The sequence below is a fragment of the Pristiophorus japonicus genome, chromosome 20 (assembly GCF_044704955.1).
Source record: "Pristiophorus japonicus isolate sPriJap1 chromosome 20, sPriJap1.hap1, whole genome shotgun sequence".
NCBI lineage: Eukaryota > Metazoa > Chordata > Chondrichthyes > Pristiophoridae > Pristiophorus > Pristiophorus japonicus.
This window is the reverse complement of record NC_091996.1, coordinates 79,236,642-79,260,462: the sequence shown is the minus strand read 5'-3', so window position 1 is coordinate 79,260,462 and position 23,821 is coordinate 79,236,642. Positions and strand designations below refer to the sequence as shown.

The 23,821-nt window shown below is 46.3% G+C and overlaps 1 protein-coding gene and 1 pseudogene across 1 annotated transcript; one reads left to right on the top strand and one right to left on the bottom strand.

Annotated features, from left to right (window-relative positions):
• Positions 1 to 22,532, top strand: LOC139232786 (zinc finger protein 229-like). The gene is made up of 2 exons (XM_070863280.1): positions 1 to 539; positions 21,767 to 22,532. The coding sequence occupies exons 1-2, from the start codon at positions 1 to 3 to the stop codon at positions 22,530 to 22,532; spliced, it is 1,305 nt and encodes a 434-aa protein (XP_070719381.1).
• Positions 4,901 to 6,884, bottom strand: LOC139232605 (zinc finger protein 271-like; annotated as a pseudogene).
• Positions 22,533 to 23,821: the final 1,289 nt, after the last annotated feature.

Sequence of the window (23,821 nt, the reverse complement as noted above, 5' to 3'; positions counted from 1 at the left end):
ATGAAATCATCTCACCATCTAAGACACCTGCGGTTTCACGCTGATGAGAAGCAATTCACCTGCTCCGTGTGTGGGAAGGGATTCACAAATTCATCCCACCTTCTGGCTCACCAGTGTATCCACACTGGGGAGAGGCTGTTTACCTGCTCTGAGTGTGGGAAGGGATTCACTTGTTCATCCAGCCTCACTGCACACCAAGTTGATCATACCAATAGACCATTTAAATGTTCTGACTGTGGGAAGAGCTTTAAAAGCAGAAGTGATCTGAGGAAACACCAGGGAGTTCACATTGGGGAGAGGCTATTCACCTGCTCTGAGTGTGGGAAGGGATTCACTTGTTCATCCAGCCTCACTGCACACCAAGTTGATCATATCAATAGACCATTTAAATGTTCTAGCTGTGGGAAGAGCTTTAAAAGCAGAAGTGATCTGAGGAAACACCAGGGAATTCACATTGGGGAGAGGCTGTTCACCTGCTCTGAGTGTGGGAAGGGTTTCACTCGTTCATCCACCCTGCTGACACACCAGCGAGTTCACAAGTGACTGCAGGGTTGGATTCTGCTATGAATCACATCGGGACTGAACCGTGTTCATTCTGACAATTGGGCAGTGTTTCCCCTGTAATTGGGCTGGAGTTTAATTTTCTGGATATCTGACAAATAAATCAGCTTTGGTTCCAACACACTGTGTCGATTCCTAGATTTCTCCAATATAAGAGGAGACTAATTGATACCCTGTTACTGACTGTTCTTTTTTTGGAACTTTTCTCCTTCATTTAACAAAGACCTGCCCTTATGCAGCACCTCACATGACCTCGCGATGTCCCAAAGTGCTTTACAGCCAATGAAATACAACATCAAAGTGCATTTGAAGAGCATTCACTGTTGTAGTTTAGGAAATGCGGCAAAACAATTTTACTTGAGCAAGAGGGTGGCTGCTCTGAGACACCACCTGGGAGTAACGTCAAGTTATTGGCACAGTCATGGGAGCATTTGGTGACTGCTGCTTTTGATTAAAGGATGGGGGGGTGGTTGATGAAGCATCTAAATTTCTATTTTCTTTTGATACATAGGAAAAAAAATAATAGAATTGAAAACTAGGGAAGTTATGCTAAACCTGTATTGAACCTTGGTTAGACCACATAGAGGGCTATGTCATCTTTCAGTTATCATTGTGCCAAATATTGTTTCTGTTATTATCACAAAAACTCGTTTCTTCCTCGTTCCGGCCCCAGTTATTACTGCACTAGATCATTCCAACAAATGATGGAAGAGGTTAAGGAGGAAACAGTGAAGGGAACAGTCAAAAGAAAGAAGATTGTGGAAACAGAAATAGTGCACAATTCTCTGGAGAGTAACAAGTGTTTCATTCTTTTCAAATGAGGGAAATACTCGGTCATATAATTACAGGTTTATTAACCTCATGCCAGGTACAGGTAGTTTTATTTTTACCATCACTTGCACCAATCATCACACACTCCAGGTGTATATCAAGGAATTCTGTGTGATGGTGAGGGGATCACTGGACAATAAAGCTCAGAGACTGGTGGGTGGCTGCTCATTACCCTCGGTGTGATTTAATCCCCTTTCCCATGGAATACTCCGGACAGACATGGTCACCTTGGTAATGGAATGGTCAGTGTGACATCACTTTCTGAACAAGAGCAGGCAAGACAATGGGTTATCAATAAATGGTAATATTAAACACTCTGCAATTATGTTTTGAATAAAGGTTATAAAATGGTGAAAGATAACTGGTGAGGTTAATCATTTATTTTTGCAGAATGCACTTGCAAATATTAAAAATGATGAACTTTATACACCCACAAATCACACATATATAGAGCGAAGTGTGTGCTTTTTTTCCAGTTGTTCCTCTTAACCAGACGAGAGTTAAAGAACACGGCGGACATTAGGACCCTGCGGCTGCCCAGCCGGTGATGCTGTGAGGTCACGGTTCCAGACTCTGTCTGACACAATCAGTGGGCCAGGCAAAGCTCAATGGGAAATACTGCAAGAAAAACAATCCTTAGCACTAAAATCTGTGAGCAGTTGTCACAGGACAACACAAGTGTGAATTAGTGACCTTTAACACACACAGTGCCACTAAGTAGTGCAAAGTGAATTGCTCCCCTTCAGTCCTGTCCCTCAATCCCAGTCCATCTCTGGGAGATTGTTACAAGATTCACCCCATCCTCTCAACACAAATATTACCCACACAATACCAGATCAATTACACATTGCCCGCAGCTGCTGATAGCTATTAACAAGATTAAACCTGCTTCTAAGTTAAAAAAATGATTGCAACCTCTCTCACACACAAATATATATCTTTACGATTATCAATATTTATCTATTCCTCTATCTACCATCTATCTCTCTATCTGACAGACGCAAGGTCTAGTACAGTATTAGCGGAGACAGGTTCTATTGTAATATAAAGTGAGAAAGGAAATTATGTCCAGTAAACAGAGTCAGGGCCTCGTGTAATATAAACAGAGACAGGGCCGAGTGCAGTAATAACTGACACAGGGCCCAGTGTGATGTAAACGGAGACAGGTCCAAGTGTAATATAAACAGGGACAGAGTCAAATGTAATATAAACAGAGACAGAGTGTGGTGTAGTATAAACAGAGACAGGGCCTAGTGTAATATAAACAGAGATAGGGTGTAGAGAAATATAAACAGAGACAGGGTTTAGTGTAATATAAACAGGGACAGAGTCTAGTGAAATATAAACAGAGACAGGGCCTGGTGAAATATAAACAGGGACTGAGTCTAGTGTAAAATAAACAGAGACAGAGTGTGGTGTAATATAAACAGAGACAGGGTCTAGTGTAATATAAACAGAGACAGGGTCTGGTGTAATATAAACACAGACTGGGCCGAGTATAATATAAACAGAGATAGGGCCGAGTGTAACATAAACAGAGACAGGGTCTAGTGTAATATAAACAGAGACAGGGTCTGGTGTAATATAAACAGAGACAGGGTCGAGTGTAATATAAACAGAAAAAGGGTATAGTGTAATATAAACAGGGACAGGGTCTAGTGTAATATAAACAGAGACATGGTCTAGTATAATATAAAGACAGACAGGATCTAGTGTATTATAAACAGAGACAGGGTCTAGTGTAATATAAAGAGAGACAGGGTCGAGTATAATATAAACAGAGACAGGGTGTAGTGTAATATAAACAGAGACAGGGTCCAGTGTAATATAAACAGAGACAGGGTGTAGTGTAATATAAACAGAGACAGGGTCCAGTGTAATATAAACACAGGCAGGGCCTCGTGTAATATAAACAGAGACAGGGTCCAGTGTAATATAAACACAGGCAGGGCCTAGTGTAATATAAACAGAGACAGGGTCCAGTGTAATATAAACAGAGACAGGGTCCAGTGTAATATAAACAGAGACAGGGAGTAGTGTAATATAAACAGAGACAGGGTCTAGTGTAAATTAAACAGAGATAGGGCCTAGTGTAATATAAACAGAGACAGGGTCTAGTGTAATATAAACAGAAAAAGGGTATAGTGTAATATAAACAGGGACAGGGTCTAGTGTAATATAAACAGAGACATGGTCTAGTATAATATAAAGACAGACAGGATCTAGTGTATTATAAACAGAGACAGGGTCTAGTGTAAATTAAACAGAGACAGGGTCCAGTGTAATATAAACAGAGACAGGGTCTAGTGTAATATAAACAGGGACAGGGTCTAGTGTAATATAAACAGAGACAGTGTCTAGTGTAATATAAAAGAGACAGGGTCTGGTGTAATATAAACAGAGATAGGTTCTAGGATAATATAAACGGAGATAGGGCTTAGTGTAATATAAACAGAGACCGGGTCTAGTGCAATATAAACAGAGATAGGGCCTATTGTAATAGAAACAGAGACAGGGTCCAGTGAAATATAAACTGGGACAGGGTCCAGTGTAATATAAACAGGGACAGGGTCCAGTGTAATATAAACAGAGACAGGGTCTAGTGTAATATAAACAGGGACAGGGTCCAGTGTAATATAAACAGAGACAGGGTCCAGTGAAATATAAACAGGGACAGGGTCGAGTGTAATATAAACAGAGATAGTGCTTAGTGTAATATAAACAGAGACAGGGCCTAGTGTAATATAAACAGAGACAGGGTCTAGTGTAATATAAACAGAGACAGGGTCTGGTGTAATATAAACAGAGACAGGGTCGACTGTAATATAAACAGGGACAGAGTCCATAAATCTATCTTAGCCTTGAATATACTCAATGACTCGACATCCACAGTCCTTTCAGGTAGAGAATTCCAGATTCACAACCCTCTGAGTGAAGACATTGCTCCTCAACTCAGTCTGAAATGGCCTACCCCTTATCCTGAGACTATGCCCCCTATTTCTCGACTCTCCGGCCAGGGGAAGCAACCTCTCAGCATCTACCCTGTCAATCCCCCTTATCCCCTCTCATTCTTCGAAACTCCAGAGAGTATAATCTACTCAATCTCTGTGGTCTCACCAAAGACCTGTACAATTGTCGTAAGACTTCCTTACGGTTGTACTCCAACCCTCTTGCAATAAAGGCCAACATGCCATTCACCTTCCTAATTGCTTGCTGTATCAGCATGCTAACTTTGAGTATTTCCTGTACGAGGACACCCAAGCCTCTCTGAACACCCAACATTTAACGTTTTCTCACAATTTAAAATATTTGTTTTTCTGTCCTTCCTAATAAAGTGATTAACCTCACAGTTACCCACATTATGCACCTTATTGCCCACTTGCTTAACCTGTCCATATCCCTTTGCAGATGCTTTGTGTTCTCCTCACAGTGCACTGTCCCACCCATCCCTCGATACCCGGCACCTCTTGAACCATTGCATCAAACATTGGGAACAAATGACTGGGCTGAGGCCCGTCTGGGATAAAAACATGAGGACCACTGTGTCTGTAGTGTGCACTATCTACAGTAGCAAGTCACCAAGGCTTCTTTGATTCCTATCATTGAGATATCCAGGACTAGGCACACGGTGTTTAAAAGAAAGCTAATTTGTTTGACATTTATACAGATTATCAAACTATAGTGAAGTTATCGGGTGACTAACATTGGCAGAAAGAAATCCCAACTTCCAGAATGAACATCGTTCTGTCTTGGGTGTCATTAACAGCAGAATCCAACCCTTGCCATCAGTTGTGAATGTGTTGGTGTCTCAGGAGGTCGGATGACAGAGCAAATCCCTTCCCACATACGGAGCAAGGGAACGGCCTCTCCCCAGTGTGAACTCGCTTGTTGTGTGTCAGCAGGTTGGATGACTGAGTGAATCTCTTCCCACATTTGGAGCAAGTGAACGGCCTCTCCCCAGTGTGAACTCACTGGTGTCTCTGGAGCTCGGATGAACGAATGAATCTCTTCCCACATTTGGAGCAAGTGAACGGCCTTTCCCCATTGTGAACTCGCTGGTGTCTCAGGAACTCGGATGACCGAGTGAATCTCTTCCCACATTTGGAGCAGCTGAACGACCTCTCCCGAGTGTGAACTCGCTGGTGTGCCAGCAGGCTGGATGACTGAGTGAATCTCTTCCCACAGACAGAGCAGCTGAATGACCTCTCTCCAGTGTGAACTCGCTGGTGTATTTGGAGGTGGGATAACTGAGTGAATCGCTTCCCACAGACAGAGCAGCTGAATGGCCTCTCTCCAGTGTGAACTCGCTGGTGTGTTTGGAGGTGGGATAACTGAGTGAATCGCTTCCCACAGAGAGAGCAGCTGAATGGCCTCTCCCCAGTGTGAACTCGCTGGTTTGTCAGCAGAGTGGATGACTGAGTGAATCCCTTCCCACATTCGGAGCAAGTGAATGGCCTCTCTTCAATGTGAACTACCTTGTTGTGTGCCAACAGACCGGATGATTGAGTGAATCCTTTTCCACACACAGAGCACGTGAATGGCCTCTCCCCAGTGTGGATTCGCTGGTGTGTCTGGAGATCGGCTAGCAGAGTGAATCCCCTCCCACAGACAGAGCAGGTGAACGGTCTCTCCCCAATGTGAACTCATTTGTGGTTTAGCAGGTTGGATAACCAACTGAATCCCTTCTCACACTCAGAGCAAGTGAACGGCCTCTCCTCAGGGTGAACTGGCTTGTTGTGTGCCAACAGGCCGGATAACTGAGTGAATCTCTGCCCACAGATAGAGCAGGTGAATGGCCCCTCCTCAGTGTGAACTCGTTTGTGTGTCAGCAGGTTGGATAACTGAGAAAATCCCTTCTCACACACAGAGCAGGTGAACGGCCTCGCCCCACTGTGAATTAGCTGGTGTCTCTGAAGGGTGGATGAATGAGTAAATCCCTTCCCACACACGGGGCAGGTGAACGGCCTCTCCCCGGTGTGAAATCGTCGATGAGTTTCCAGCTCAGACGGTGATCTGAATTCCTTCCTACAGTCGCCACATTTCCACGGTTTCTTCATGGTGCGGGTGTCCTTGTGTCTTTCCAGGTTGTATGATCAGTTGAAGCCTCATCCACACACACAACACGTGTACAGTTTCTTCCCACAGTGAATGGTGCAATGTTTTTTCAGGCTGTGTAACTGGTTAAAGCTCTTTCCACAGTCAGTGCACTGGAACACTCTCACTCGGGTGTGTGTGTCTCGGTGCTTTTTCAGTCACTCTGATGTTTGAAATCCTTTCCCACAGACAGAACAGACAAACATTTCTCCTTCCACAGTAAAAGGCCGATGATATTCACATCCTGATGAATCAATTGACTCTGTCAGATCTTGATGTGCTGTTTGGTTTGAGTTGCCCATCTGTAAATCCTCCCCTTCTAATACCCTGTAAAAGGAGTTTACAAAAGTCATCACTGTACGTACAGGATAGAAATTCAGAACAGACAATTCTAGTTTCTATACAAAGTTCCTTCATACACCCGGGATCATTTAATCCAGTCTGTTGATTGCTTTCAGCTCTGGACTTAACGTGTGCCCCACAGCATCTCTCTCGCCTTCGATGTATGAATAGAGCATCACATCTGCAAACCTGGGTTTAAATTTACTCAGCAAATGTATTGAACAGAAAATGAACAAGTAAACAGATCATGGCCTAATAATACAGCTCTATATTAACAGGAGAAAGTCTGTTACTTAGCTCCTCGAGTGGACAAAAATAAAGATCCCAAATGTAAGAGTCCCTGGAATCCTTTGTTAAAACATTTCAAATCTTGCCCAGTTCCTTTCTTGTTACAGAATTTCCCCGCCCTGTGGGAGTCGAAATTGGTCATAAACTACCAATTGGAATTTTCTAACCGAATTTTTCGCTTTCAGAGTTTCAAGCTGACCACATCCTTCTCTCAGAGAATTTCAAAAGAGACTATTTGAATTAAACACAGCTCTCCCCTCCATCAAATTCAGGATTAGAGTTGCTGGGAATTTGAATACCTGACCACATAAATTTAAAAGGCCCTGTCAGTGAATTATTCCTCTCTCTAGCCTGTAACCAAAGAAACTTGTAACACCAAGGCTCAAATGCTACTTCCGTGTGATGGATTCCAAACCTGGGACTGTACATGGGGATTCTAACCCTGGGACTGTACATGGGGATTTCAATGCTGGAACTGTACCTGGGGATTCCAAACCTTAGACTGTACATGGGGATTCCAACCCTACCACTGTACATGGAGATGCCAAACCTGGGACTGCACATGAGGATTCCAACCCTGGGAGTGAACATGGGGATTCTAACCCTGGGACTGTACATGGGGATTCTAACTCTGAGACTATACATGGGGATTCTAACCCTGGAACTATACATGGGGATTCTAACCCTGGGAGTGAACATGGGGATTCTAACCCTGGGACTGTACATGGGGTTCTAACCCTGGGACTGTGCATGGGGATTCTAACTCTGAGACTACATATGTGGATTCTAACCCTGGGACTGTACATGGGGATTCTAACCCTGGGACTGTACATGGGGATTCTAACTCTGAGACTATACATGGGGATTCTAACCCTGGGACTGTACATGGGGATTCTAACCCTGGGACTGTACATGGGGATTCTAACTCTGAGACTACATATGTGGATTCTAACCCTGGGACTGTACATGGGGATTCTAACCCTGGGACTGTACATGGGGATTCTAACTCTGAGACTATACATGGGGATTCTAACCCTGGGACTGTACATGGGGATTCTAACTCTGAGACTATACATGTGGATTCTAACCCTGGGACTGTACATGGGGAATCTAAATCTGATACTATCCATGTGGATTCTAACCCCGGGACTGTACCTGGGGATTCTAACCCTGGGTCTGTACATGGGGATTCTAACCCAGGGACTGTAGAAGGGGGCCCAGCTCTGGGGCTCTTCTGTTAGAATTGTGTGGGATGTAAACCATAAGTTCGGCACTTACCAACACCTTCAGGAGAGATGGTGAGAAATACGACGTGTGGAGAGTGAGAATAAAATAAATGAAACATTAATTTACTTTCCCGTGCACTGGCACCCGGTTGGGAACAGACACTGAGGCCCCGCCCACTCTCTTCCCGTGCTAAGATGGCTGCGCATGCGCTATCACGCCATGAAGCGAGCGGGCTGCACTCTGAACCTTCCCGCCTTCCTGTACAAAAATGGCGGTGAATCCGGGCTTCCGCTACCAGGAGAAAAACCCGTCGCTGCAAACGCGGCAGTTTTGGGTTATTACTCGGGGTTTGCGGCCTACACCAGTTGTTTATGAAGCCTCCCCGCCCATTTGCCGATCGATGACTCCGCTGCGCCCCGCTGATTCTCACCCGGTGCAGACTCCGGCTGCAGCCTGAACTCGTCTCAACGTCCGTGCGTCTCCAGTGCTCGCTCTGCGCATGCTCAGCTCACACTGCCCGGGAGATTGACGGTAGCTCCGGCCCAATAGGAAGAGCGAGGGCGGGGCTGGAGGACCAAGCGGATGGTGGTCCTCCAATCAATCGGAGTGTGTGAGGGGCTGAGCTTGCTGCGCCGAGTGGGCGGGGCCGAGCCAGGATCTTCCTCATTGGCTGAAACTCTGCATCATTTTTAAAGCGATTTCTCTCAAAATCCAGGAGAAAGCTGGACCTTTGTGTTGTGGCTTTAAACAGATGGAACCCTGTGGTGTGGAGCAAACATTGCAACATCTGTGAGTGGAATGGATTCATTGAGGACAGCAGGAATTATTTGAGAAAATTACACAGTGCAGTGAGAAAGGAAATGTTGTGCAGATGGATTGTCAAAAAGTGTTTGATAAGGTGCCGGACAGGAGGCTTTTGATCAAATTAAGGCTCACAGTATTAAAGTGAGTGAGGCAATGTGGAGAGGAAGTTGGGTAAAGGGCAGAAAACAGAGAGTAGCGGTTAATGGATGTTCTTCAGACTGGAGGGATGTAAACAGTGGTGTCCCCAGGGTCAGTGTTTATCGTGCTGTCCTTTAGCTCCTGCCCTTTGTAACTTGCTGCTCCCACCTGCACTACTTAGTCTCCCTCCTAATTTAGTGTCATCTGCAAAACTGCATGCACAACTCTGTTTCTTCATCCAAGACAATAATAAATATGGTGAAAGGTTGAGGCCCCAGAACAGATCCTTTGGGGTCACCACTTGCCACATCCAGCCAATCTGAGTGCATACCTTTCATCCCCACTCTCTGCTCCCTACCTCCTGACCAATCCCGAGCGCTTTCATTTTCACCAACATCCTTATCTACTTTATTAATGACCCAAACTCAGAATAATACAGTGCAGAAGGAGGCTATTCAGCCCATCGATTCTGTGCTGGGTATTTGAAAAGCTGTCCAATTAGTCCCGCTCCCCCGGTCTTTCCCCAGAACCCTGAAACTTCCCCCTTTCAAAGTAACTATTGAATCAGCTTGCACCACTTTTTCAAACAATGTGTTCCACATGGATAGGTTCACAGAGAGCAGTTGTTAATTGATTATCTTTATCAAAGTCTGGTATCCCCGAGAGTCACTGTTGGGAGCATTGTTCTTTTCAATATACAGAAATGACCTCAGCTTTGGTATATTAGCCACAAGGTCAAAATCTCCAGATGAGACTAAAATGGGACCATGGCTAACTGTGCAGAGGAATGTAATGACTTCAGTGTGACATAAAGAGATTCGTAAATGGGGCAGGTGAAATTTGACGCAGAGAAATGTGAGATGTTACATCTTGTTGGGAAAAAATGGTAGGAAAGGTACATTAAACAGTAAACATTTAAAAGAAGTACAGGAGCAGATAGACTTTTGGTGTAAGATTCTAGCTAAAGCCTTGTTTTATTAATTAACAGGATCGAGTATCCAGTGTCAGCAACTTTAATATCTTAAGCAACAAAAGAAGATAAATAAAATGAACAGATTCTTTGTCCTCTGCTGTACCTAAGATTGATCAAGTCCCATGTGTCCACAGTAACTGAGACAAGATCAGCCCGCTCGATGGAATCTCGGGCACCCTGAGCATGATCTCCAGTGTCTCCAGTCCCGACTTCCCCCTTGCATAAGAACATAAGAAATAGGAGCAGGAGTAGGCCACCTGGCCCCTCGAGCCAGCTCCACCATTTAATAAGATCATAACTGATCTGATCATGGACTCAGCTCCACTTCCCTGCCCACTCCCCATAACCCTTTACTCCCTTATCACTCAAAAATCTGTCTATCTCTACCATAAATATATTCAATGACCCAGCCTCCACAGTTCTCTGGGGCAGAGAATTCCACAAATTTACAATCCTCTGAGAGATGAAATTCCTCCTCATCTCAGTTTTAAATGCACGACCCCTTATTCTGAGACAATGCCTCCTAGTCCTAGTTTCCCCTATGAAAACATAAGAAATAGGAGCAGAAGTAGGCCACCTGGCCCCTCGAAACTGGTCCACCATTTAATAAGATCATGGCTGATCTGATCATGGACTCAGCTCCTCTTCCCTGCCCGCTCCCCATAACTCTTTATTCCCTTAATCGCTCAAAAATCTGTCTATTTCTACTTTAAATATATTTAATGACCCAGCCTCCATAGCTCTCTGGGGCAGAGAGTTCCATAGATTTACAACCCTCTGAGGGAAGAAATTCCTCCTCATGTCAGTTTTAAATGGGCGGCCCTTATACTGAAACTATGTCCCCTAGTTTTAGTTTTTCCTGTCAGTGGCAATATCCTCTCAGCATAAGCCTTATCAAGAACCCTCATTATCTTATATGCTTCGATAAGATCGCCTCTCATTCTTCTGAACTCGAATGACAGGGCCTAGTGTAATATAAACAGCGACAGGGTCTACTGTGATGTAAAGAGAGACAGGGTTTAGTGTAATATAAATAGACAGGGTTTAGTGTAATATAAACAAAGGGAGGATCTACTGTAATATAAAGAGAGACAGGGTCTAGTGTAATATAAACAGAGACAGGGTCTACTGTAATGTAAAGAGAGACAGGGTTTAGTGTAATATAAATAGACAGGGTCTAGTGTAATATAAACAAAGGGAGGATCTACTGTAATATAAAGATAGACAGGGTCTAGTGTAATATAAACAGGGACACGGTCTATTGTAAGACAAATAGAGACAGGGTCTAGTGTAATATAAACAGATTCATTGTCTAGTGCAGTAATAACTGCGGCAGTATCCAGTGTTGTATAAACAGAGACAGGGTCCTCGTGTAATATAAACAGAGACAGGGACCAGTGTAATATAAACAGAGACAGGTCCTCGTGTAATATAAAGAGACAGGTCCTAGTGTAATATGACCAGAGACATGATGTAATTACAGAATCACAGAATCGAAGAATGATACAGATCTTCTAGTTTACGTAGGGTAGAATGTGGTAGGCCAGCCAAGAGTGCGTTGGAAATGTCAAGTCTAGAGGTAAATAAAGGCATGGGTGAGAGCTTCAACAGTGGATGAGCTGAGGCAAGAGTGGAGACGGGCGATGTTACAGAGGTGGAAATAGGCAATTTTAGTTATGCTTGGATATGTGGTTAAAAGCTCATTTCAGAGTCAAATATGACACCAAGATTGCAAGCAGTCTGGTTCAGCCTCAGACAAAGTTAAGGAGAGGAATGCAGTCAGTGATTATGGATCGGAATTTATGGTGGGGACCAAAAACAATGGCTTCGATCTTCCCAATATTCAATTGGAGAAAATTTCTGCTCATTGAGAAGTGGATGTTGGACAAGGAGGAGAAAGCGCTGGAGGGGGACAGACCAAGGTGTGATTTGGTGATGAGAGCCACAGCATGGAAGGTATAGCCAGGCGGGGAGGCTTGATTTCAGGGTAAGGAGTCATCGCCCCCGTGCCAAGTTTCCGTCAGAGCCATGATGTCGATGCAATCATCTACGATAAGCTCATGTTTGGCAAAGGGCTTTCTTCACAAGTGAATGGACATTCTAGAAGGAGATGCAGAGAGGGTCGGTGATGGCAGCCACTGCCAGCGTCCACAGGGTTAGCGCTGGGGGGGGGGGGGGGCGGAGGTAATTGGACGGGGAGGAGATTGGCAAGATTAGCCCCCAGTGGTGGGCGTGCTGGGAAGGTCGGCGGCTAGGAAGGTCGGCGAGAGAGTAGAATGGGACAGTCAGGGCTGCTGCTCGTGAGGAGGCAGTGACAAGTGCCGTAGGATGCCAAGGGAAGCACCGAGGGAAGCTGTAGGCTTGTCTAAGAGGGAGCAAAGCCTGGAACGGCAGCAGGAGAGTAGGAAGGTCGAAGAGTAATGAAGGATTGGGGTAGGTATTTAGGCGGGCAGAGTATCCGAGAGAGGAGAGGTGAAAGAAGGCATGATGACAGGAGAGAAGGTTCAGGGAGGGATAAAGAGAAAAGGAAAGAGGGGGAAAAGTATTGAATGGCTCGGGTCTGGAGCAGCAGCCACAGTGTACGTTAAATGGACAGGGGAAAAGCTCAGGTTAAAAAGGCCTGTTTACACCTTACACAATCCCTGCCTGCTTGCAGCTTGGAAAGGCACAAAACCAAAAAAGTTTCGAAAGGATCAAAAAATTGCTACACCCAATACATTGGGTCCGAGAATGTGACAATAAATTGGTACAATATATAATATTCGCCAAATGTCAGCCCACAGGTGCACACTTAGGGTAATAAAGGGCTGAAATGGCACTTAAAAGGTAGCTGGCCAGACCCGGGAGGTTAACTGGCTGTAGGCAAGCTTAGATACCCTTCTTCCAACAATGTACTCAATCTTTTATCACCTATACTAGGCCTTTTACTGCAACAGAAATGATTGAGGATTGCCTTTGACAAGTCCAGTTCAGTTTGTCGCACCGATCTAATTGCTCCCCGGGCTCCTTCAGCCGGCGCTCAGTCTGTCTGGACGGCTGAAATCTGAAAACTGTTCAGTTATAGAAAACATCCCGCGGGGGATTTCTGTTAACAGATGGGTGCTGCACGCAGGCACAGTTCCAAGATCACTCTCTTGCGATCGTTCAATGAAAAAAGACGTTGTGCAATTCAACACACACATACACACACACACACACAAGACTAAAAAAAAAATAGAGATCCACCTTCTGACAGGAAGTGCCGCTTACTGTTTTCTGCAAAGCCTCTCCTCTGCAGGCCAACAGTTCACTTGCAGACTTGCTGTTTGCTCCGCAACAAGCTCAACGGGTCTGGTGCGGCCGGGGTCCGAGTCCATCCCCACCTTGCTGCTAGCAGCTTATCAATTAAAGGTCAGCAGCAGTGTGACCTGCCACTGCACTGAAAACTTTCCACCCACAGCTCCTAATCAGTTTCAGGTTAAAACTCCCTCTACACTGTCCCATCAAACACTCCCAGGGGAGGTACAGGGGATTAGATACAGAGTAAACCTCCCTCTACACTGTTCCATCAAACACTCCCAGGGGAGGTACAGGGGATTAGATACAGAGTAAACTTCCCTCTACACTGTCCCATCAAACACTCCCAGGGAAGGTGCAGCATGGGTTAGATATACAGTAAATCTGTGCCGGAGGAACTGTACCCCAGTGAATGTCAGTGCCAGGGAAACTGTACCCCAGCGAGAGCCAGTGCCAGAGGAAACTGTACCCCAGTGAGTGGCAGTGCCAGAGGAAATTGTACCCCAGTAAGAGTCAGTGCCAGAGGAAACTGTACACCAGCGAGAGTCAGTGCTAGAGGAAACTAATCCAGTGAGCCAGTGGCAGAGGAAACTGTACCCCAGTTAGAGCCAGTGCCAAAGGAAACTGTGGCCCAGTGAGTGCCAGAGGAACCTGTACCCCAGCGAGCCAGTGCCAGGGAAACTGTACCCCAGTGAGAGTCAGTGCCTGTGGAACTGTACCCCAGTGAGCCATTGCCAGGGAAACTGTACCCCAGTGAGAGTCAGTGCCTGCGGAAATGTACCCCAATGACCAGTGCCAGGGATACTGTACCCCAGTGAGAGTCAGTGCCTGCGGAAATGTACCCCAATGACCAGTGCCAGGGATACTGTACCCCAGTGAGAGCCAGTGCCAGAGGAAACTGTGCCCCAGTGAGTGCCAGAGGAATCTGTACGCCAGTGAGCCAGTGCCAGGGAAACTACCCCAGTGAGAGCCAGTGCCAGAGGAAACTGTGCCCCAGTGAGAGCCAGTGCCAGAGGAAACTGTACCCCAGTGAGAGTCAGTGCTAGAGGAAACTTTACCCCAGTGAGAACCAGTGCCAGAGGAAACTGTACCCCAGTGAGAGTCAGTGCTAGAGGAAACTTTACCCCAGTGAGAGCCAGTGCTAGAGGAAACTGTACACCAGTGAGAGTCAGTGCTAGAGGAAACTGTACCCCAGTGAGAGTCAGTGCCAGGTGATTGTCTGAGCCACAGCGCGTGACTTTGTGCAGCCCATTGTTCACGGCCTGGGGCCAGGGGAGGCTGTGGGTCTTTATTGTCCTTATTGGGCACAAGGCTCTGCGGCTCACAACCCACTGGCTCACATTTTAATGCAGACTTTTAAATGCATCAATAAAAGGGACAGGATCTCTAATTCTGTTGTGGGACAGTTCCTGGGACAGACTGTATCTCCCCCTCTCCTCCACACAGGGGTTTGTAGTAGTTAAAGGGACAGCGATTCTCCTTGTTCTGTCAGTTAGTAATTAACTTTATTCCAGATTCCAGATTGTAGAGTTTACCAATAACTCTTCGAGTCTTGGTATGATCTTCCAGAATTCCCTAGATTCTAGAACAGACCCAGAGGATTGGAATGTGGCAAATGTCACCCCGTCATTCAAGAGAGGAAGGGAAAACAAGGAATTATAGACTGGTTAGCCTGACATCAGTGGTATGTTCAAAAATGATTCACAAAGATGATATCAGAACTGAGAGATATACCTATCCGGAATCGTTGAACAGGCTGGAGGCTCTTTATTCTGGGAATGAGAAGGCCGAGGGGTGGCCTGATGGAGGTCACTAAAATTATGAAAGCATTTGACAGGGTAGGCGCAGAGAAAATGTTTCCACTTGTTGGGGAGACCAGAACTAGAGGTCATAAATATAAGAGTGAGAAATAGCACCAGAGTAAAGAATAGTTCAGAAATAGGAGGGATCAGACGGGGCAAAGGCAAATGGGTTTACAGTGGATGTGCGTAAATGCACGGAGCGTGGCAAATAAGGTTTGTGAGCTGCAGGCACAAGTTAGCACATGGGACTATGATATAGTGGCAATAACAGAGACCTGGCTCAAACGTTGGGAACTTAATATATCTGGTTACAAGGTATTCAGGAACGATACGGAAGGAAAAAGGGAAGTGGCTGGCAGTATTGCTTAAATGAACTATTTTCGCACTGGAGAGCGATGGTGTAGTGAGAATCAAAGACAGGTTTGAAATAAGGAACAATAGAGGAGATTTTACAGCGCTGAGTGTATACTATAGGCCACCAAATAGTGGGAAGGAGATAGCGGAGCAAATATTCAGGCAAATTACGGAAAGATGCAAGAACTACAGAGTAATGACAATGGGGGACTTCAATTATCCGAATATCGACTGGGATGGTAACAGTCTAAAGGGCAACGTGGCTAGGAATTCCTGAAATATGGATTAGTGTGTTTCCAGCCTAACACGGAAAAAAGCAGGGCTGGATCTAATTCTGGGGAATGAGGTGGGACAAGTGGAGTATATTTCAATAGGAGAGTATTTGGGGGAACAGTGATCATAATATCATCAGGTTTAAAATAATTATGGAAAGGGACATGGGACCATCAAGTGTAAAAAATACTTAACTGGAGGAGGGCAGATTACAGTGAGATGTAAAGGGGTCTGGCCCAGGTGGATTGGAGTCAAAAATTGGGAGGAAAAACAGTAAATGAACAATGGGACGCCTTCAAATAGGAGATGGTTCGGGTACAGAGTAGACACATTCCTCTGAGGGGGACAGTAAGGGCATCCAAAGCTAGAGCTCCCTGGATGATTAAACGTATAGACGTTAAAATGCGAAAAAGGAGACTTTTGACAAATGCAAGTTTCAAATCCAGTGGGGAAACAAACTGAATATTGAAAGTACAGAGGGGACATAAAAATGGAATAAGAGGGGCAAAGAGAGAATACGAAAATAGATTAGCAACGAACATAAAAGGAACCCAATAGTCTTTTTATAAACACATAAGTAGTAAAAGGAAGGGTGGAGGCCATTAGGGACCCAAATTGAGATCCTGTGGAGGCAGAGGGCATAGCTGAGGTACTAAAGGAATATTTTGCATCTGTCTTCACCAAAGAGGATGCTGCCAATGTAGCAGTAAAGGAGGAGGCAGTAACAATATAGGTCAGGATAAAATTAGATAAAGAGGAAAAAAGTCACCTGGTCCAGACAGGATGCATCCTAGGTTACTGAGGAAAGTCCTTTTCATCCTCATACCTGTGCTCACCAAACTACACTGGCTCCCAGACCAGCGATGCCTCCAATTAAAAATTCTCATCCTTATTTTCCAATCCGTCCATGGCCTTGCCCTTTCTTTGTAACCTCCTCCAGCTCTACAAACATCTAAGAACTCTGCGTTCCTCCAATTCTCACCACTTCTGCATCCTTGATTTGTTTCACTCCACCAGTGGTGGCCGTGCATTTAGCTGTCTAGATCCGAAACTCTGGAATTCCCTCCTTGAAGCTTTCTGACTCTCCACCTCTCTCTCTTCCTTTAAGCCGTTCCTTTAAACTTACCTCTTTGATCATGCTTTAGGTCACCTGACCTAACATCGTTTTATGTGACTCACTGTCAATCTTGTTTGTTAAGGCTCTTGTGAAGAGCCTGGGAACATTTTACTATATTAAAGGAGGTCTATAAAAGTAAGTCGTTGTGGTTGTTGACTTCAGAGGATGGAGAGAAGGATTGTGCACTTAACATTTTTGGCTGAAGATATTTGTGAATGTTTCAGGCTTCCTTTTGCATTTAGGTGCTGAACTATGCCATCATTGAGGATGGGGATGTTCATGGAGCCTCTTCCTCTCATTAGTTGTTTAATTGTCCACCACCATTCACGACTAGATATGATAGGACTGCAGACCTTCGATCTGATCCGTTGGTTGTGCGATCAATTAGCTCTGCCTATAGAATGCTGCTTCTGCTGTTTAACAGGCATGCCATCATCATAGGCAATCCTTCGGAATCGAGGAAGACTTGTTTCCACTCTAAAAATGAGCCCTTATGTGGCTGAACAGTCCAACACGAGAACCACAGTCCCTGTCACAAGTGGGACAGATAGTCGTTGAGGGAAAGGGTGGTTGGGACTGGTTTGCCGCACTCTCTTTCTGCTGCCTGCACTTGATTTCTGCATGCTCTCAGCGATGAGACTCGAGATGCTCAGCGCCCTCCCGGATGCACTTCCTCCACTGAGGACAGTCTTTGGCCAGGGACTCCAAGGTGTTAATGGGGACGGTGCACTTTATCAGGGAAGCTTTGAGGGTGTTCTAGTAAAGTTTCCTCTGCCCACCTTTGGCTCGTTTGCCATGAAGGAGTTCCAAGTAGAGTGCTTGCTTTGGGAGTCTCGTGTCTGGCATGCGAACAATATGGCCTGCCCAGTGGAGCTGATCAAGTGTGGTCAGTGCTTCAATGCTGGGGATGTTGGCCTGGTCGAGGACACTAACGTTGGTGCATCTGTCCTCCCAGGGGATTTGCAGTATCTTGCGGAGACATCATTGGTGGTATTTCTCCAGCAACGTGAGGTGTCTACTGTATATGGTCCATGTCTCTGAGCCATACAGGAGGATGGGTATTACTACAGCACTGTAGGCCACGAGTTTGGTGGCAGATTTGAGGGCCTGGTCTTCAAACACTCTCTTTCTCAGGCGGCCGAAGGCTGCACTGGCACACTGGAGGCAGTGTTCAATTTTGTCGTTAATGTCTGCTCTTGCTGATAAGTGGCTCCCGAGGTATGGGAAATGGTCCACGTTGTCTGGGGCCACGCCGCGGATCTTGATGACTAGGGGTCAGTGCTGTGCAGCGGGGACAGGTTGGTGGAAGTACTTTGTCTTACGGATGTTTAGTGTAAGGCCCATGCTTTCATACATCTCAGTAAATATGTTGACTATGACTTGAGTTCAGCCTCTGTATGTGCGCAGATGCAGGCATTGTCCGCGTACTGTAGCTCGACAACAGAGGTTGGGGTGGTCTTGGACCTGGCCTGGAGACGACAAAGATTGAATAGGTTCCCATTGGTTCTGTAGTTTAGTTCCACTCCAGCGGGGAGCTTGTTAACTATGAAGTGGAGCATGGCAGCGAGGAAGATTGAGAAGAGAGTTGGGGCAATGACGCAGCCCTGTTTGACCCCGGTCCAGATGTGAATTGGGTCTGTAATGGATCTGTTAGTAAGGATCACTGCCTGCATGTTGTCGTGAAGCAGGCGGAGGATGGTGATTAACTTCTGGGGTCATCCGAAATGGAGGAGGATGCTCCATAGACCCTCACGGTTGACAGTGTCAAAGACCTTTGTAAGGTCAAAGAAGGCCATGTATCAGGGCTGGCGCTGTACCCTACATTTTTCCTGCAGCTGTTGTGCTGTAAAAATCATGTCTGTTCTGCCCCATAGGAGATGTATTCCACACTGTGACTCTGGGAGGAGCTCCTCAGCCTCAGGAGAAGACGGTAGAGGAGGACCCTAGCAACAACTTTCCCAGTGGCTGATAACAGGGAGATTCCTCTGTAGTTGCCGCAGTCGGACTTGTCCGCTTTTTTAAAGATGGTCACGATCACTACATCTCTGAGAGCTCCCAGCATGCTCTCCTTCCTCCAGATGAGAGAGATTAGTTCATTTATTCACGTCAATAGTGCCTCTGCCATACTTCAGTGCCTCAGCGGGGATTCCATCTGCTCCCGTAGTCTTGTTGTTCTCAAGCTGTCATGGCTTTTTCTACCTTATGCAATGCTAGGGTTTTACTGAGGTGGCGGTGGGTAGCATGCTGCGGGATGGAGTCGAGAACACTCGAGTCAAAGGCAGAATCTTGATTGAGGAGATCTTCGAAGTGCTCCTTCCAGCGGGCCCTGACTGCCTCGGTGTCCTTGATGAGTGTTTCCCCTTCTTGGGGTGGGGCCTTGGGTGTTTGGACGTAGGTGGCCTTGACTGCGATGAAGTATCCTCGCACATCATGGCTGTCGGCCAGCTGCTATATCTCCTGTGCTGTCTCCATTCACCATCTGTTCTTTAGATCCTGAAATTTTTGTTGGACGTCGGCCTTACGCCATCTGTAATGCTGCTTGGCTGCTCCTGAGTTGGGTTGTTGTTTCAGGCTCAGAAATGCCCTGTGCTTACGATCTATTAGCTTTTGGATTTCCTGATCATTCTCATCAAACCAGTCCTGGTGTTTCCTGGTTGAGTGACCGAGCGTCTCTACGCAGGCAGTGGTTATGGAGGCCTGGAGGGCAAACCAGGTGCTGTGGCATTTTGCGTCTCGAGGTCATCAAGGCATGCCAGATTAGCTGTGAGCCGCTGACTGTATAGGACTCTCTTAGCTGGGTCTTTGAGTGACCCGGCTTTGATTTTTTTGTGGCACTGGTTCTGCTGCCCTCGCCGCTTTGGGGCTATGTTGATGTCAATGATGGATTGGATTCTGCGGTGGTCTGTCCAGCAGCCGTCAGCTCCTGTCATGGTGCAAGTGATACGCATATCCTTGTGATCTCTGGTTCAGACCATGACATAGTCGAGCAGGTGCCAGTGTTTGGAGCGAGGGTGTTGCCACGATGCCTTGTACTTGTCCCTCTGACGGAACTAGGTGTTGGTGATGACAAGGTCATGTTCTAGACATTTTGTCAGGTGTAGGGTACCGCTGGAGTTGGTTTTCCCTACCCCCTCTCTGCCGATCACACCTCCCCAAAGAGTTGTGTCCTTGCCGACCCTGGCATTGAAGTCACCGAGGAGGATCAGTTTGTCATCCGCAGGGACGCGGGATAGAGATTTTTCGAGGTTGGAGTAAAAACCCTCTTTGGTCTCATCTGTTGCAGCCTGTGTTGTAGCATGTGGTGTCCATATGGAAGGTGTGATACCTTCCGCGACCCGTGGGCACCGCAGGTTAAAGAGGTGATAATTGATCTTCACAATCACATTATGATTTGTGTGTATATAGTTATTACTGTTTATTTCATATTTGTTGTGCACGGGCGTATAAGTATTTGTTACCATTTGGTGACACTGCATCAACTTAGTGTGACCCCCTTAAAAAAAGACCCAATCTCAATCGACTGACACAAAATAAATGTTGCCTTCACGACTCGCGGCTGTCAATGATAGAGCGTTTACCCAGACGCCATCACGAGGAAGAAAGTGCCCTGTCAATATCTATATGAGCCCAGTACGCAGGCGTGGGACCGCGCTGTGTTTTGAGCATGCGCAGTACCAGTGGTGGGCCTGGTCTGAGGTGGAAGATATGGTTCCGGGAGGCGCCGGGAGATTGTGAGCGGAGCGAAGGGTTTGGACCGCAGGATGGGCTGGGCAGCGTCATAACCACCTGGGAAAGGCCTGAGGCCCGGAATCAGAGCCCACGGGCCCCATGTTTGCACCGCGGTGATAAGCCCGGCCGCCCGGGGTAACTGGCCGCCATCTTCGACAAAGAGAAATTACGGCGCATGCGTGGCCTTCTTGGCCCAGGGAATGGGCGGGGCTTCAGGGTCCCAGTGACCAGCAGAGACAATCATTGTCTTATTGACTTTATTCTCACTGTACACAGGGGGTGAAGAACTGAACCCAACCAGAGCAAAGGGAACGAGAAAACTGGGGATGCAGGAAAGAAATGTTGAAGGTGGTGCGATAGGTTTGGATTTCAGCACCGGGAGGAGGGAGAGTGTGTGGGACAGGGATTTACAGCTTTGGGGGAACAAGAGAGGAAAGGATGTTCCATAGAAACTAGAATTGTCTGTTCACAATTTATACCCTGCACTTCTAGTGCTGACTTTTGTAAACTCCGTTTACAGGCTATTAGATGAGGAGGATTTACAGACAGGAATATCAACCAAACATGATGTCAAGATCTGACAGAGTCACTCAATTCATCACGATTTGAATATCATCGTCCTTTGAATGTGGAAGGAGAAATGTTTCTCTGTTCTGTCTGTGGGAAAAGATTGTAAGCATCAGTGTGATTGGAAAGGCACCGAGACACACACACCCGAGTGAGTGTTCCAGTGCACTGACTGTGGAAAGAGCTTTAACCAGTTACACAGCCAGAAAAAATATCGCATCATTTACGGTGGGAAGAAATCGTACATGTGTTTGTGTGTGGACGAGGCTTCGACTGATCATCCAACCTGGAGAGAAACAAGGATACCCGCACCATGGAGAAATCGTGGAAATGCGGGGACTGTGGAAAGGGATTCAAATACCCATCCCTACTGGAAACTCATTGATGCAGTCACACCGGGGAGTGGCCATTCACTTGCTCCGTATGTGCCAAAGGATTCCTTTCGTCATCTAGCCTGCTGACACACCAGCGAGTTCACACTGGGGAGAGGCCGTTCACCTGCTCCGTGTGTGGGAAGGGATTCCCTTCATCATCAAGCCTACTAACACACCAGCGAGTTCACACTGGGGAGAGGCCGTTCACCTGCACCATTTGTGGGAAGGGATTCACTCAGTCATCCAGCCTGCTGACACACCACAGTACTCATACCAGGGAGAGACCATTCACCTGCTCCGTGTGTCAGAAGGGATTCACTCGGTCATCCACCCTCACTGAACACCAGCGAGCTCACACTGGAGAGAAGCTGTTCACCTGCTCCGAGTGTGGGAAGGGCTTCACTCAGTCATCCAACCTGCTGATACACCAGCGAGTTCACACTGGGGAAAGACCGTTGACCTGTTCCGTGTGTGGGACGGGATTCACTCGTTCATCCCAGCTCACTGCACAACAACTTGTTCACACCAATAAGAGACCGTTTAAATGTTCTGACTATGAGAAGACCTTTAAAAGCAGAAATGATCTGATGAGACACCAATACATTCACACTGGGACGAGGCCGTTCACCTGCTCTGAGTGTGGGAAGGGATTCACTCAGTCATCCAACCTGCTGACACACCAGCGAGTTCACACTGGGGAGAGGCCGTTCACCTGTTCTGTGTGTGGGAAGGGATTCACTCAGTCGTCCATCCTGCTGAGACACCGGCGAGTTCATAAGTGACTGCAGCGGTTGGATTTTGCTGTTACTGTGAGAATGTGTACAGAAGAATTGTGAATGTGGCAGAGGGATGGAGATAGGGAATCATGGGAAAATAGCTAAAGAAATGTCAAGATGCAGACAGTTGCAGAATCAACAGAAAAAAAAGGGTTACTGAGAGTTGAGGTTAAACACGTGTCACGGGAAAGAAAAAGCAATCATGGATAGGAGAGGGTAACGTAATGGCTTTTACTAATAAGAAGGAAATAGGTTTTACTGATAAGGAAGGAGAATTTAATGAGGCTATAAACAAGCTGACCTCGGGGCCAGCCCTAATTAGGAGACCTCCTCGCCTGCCATTAGACATACTCGGGGTGGGGGGTGGCGGGGAGGAAGAAAGGGAGTGAATAGACCAAGTGCTAATCAAATGTGTTATGTTTTGAAAATGTATAACTGCTGTGTTTTCGTGCTGTAAAGGGGCTTGTCCAGAGGAAGGTAAACAGGCTTTGACAGAGAGTGTTCCTTTGTCTTGACAAGTCCCGGCTGGAGAATCTTCAATAAAGGTGTTTTACAGAAAAGGCAGCCAGGTGTTCGTGTATCAGTGTATTTGCTGGAAAAGATTGAGGGAAAAAGAATCCGTATTAACATTTGGTGTCAGAAGTGGGATCTCAACGGATGAACGCCGCGGACTTGCAAATTAAGAGCCATACTAGCCTCGGACGAGACGGGAGGAAAATGGCCACCAGAGTGAATACTTTTTAAATACCACTTCGGTTTCCTCCAGTCCCAAAAGTCTGAAGAAAGTTTTGCCACTCGCTGGTTCTCAGGTAGCATCCGAACGAGATCCAGGTCAATCTGGCAAATACCTTTTAACTTAGGAAACCGTGGGGCGACGCGGAAGGAAAGGGAAATAGACTATCACGAATAGGAACACCGCGGGGCGATGTGAGGAATTGTGTAAAACTAAATCGCCGGCCGACGCGAGGAATTGTGTAAAACTAAATCGCGGGGCGACGTGAGGAATTGTGTAAAATTAAATCGCGGGGCAACGCGAGAAATTGTGTAAGGATAAAAGGAATTGTGTAAGGATAAAATATTTCTTCACCGCACGGCGACGCGGGAATGAGCAATCATGGATCCAAAAATAGAGCCGGCCAAAGAAAAAAAATAATTAATAAGCTTTGTTGAATAAAGAGAGACTTTTGTGAATGTCTGTCGTTGAGTGAGAGTCCTTGTGTGAATTTTTGACTGCGGAATTAATTTTTATGTTTTCATGTTTCTAAAAGCCTGTTTGGAAGAGTGGTGCAGCTGTC

What these genes read in the sequence shown, in the direction of transcription:
- LOC139232786 (XM_070863280.1), top strand. Translation starts at nt 1, where the DNA reads ATGAAATCATCTCACCATCTAAGACACCTGCGGTTTCACGCTGATGAG. An exon ending in ACACACCAGCGAGTTCACAA is followed by an intron (nt 540 to 21,766) that starts GTGACTGCAGGG and finishes TCATTGATGCAG; the next exon opens with TCACACCGGGGAGTGGCCAT.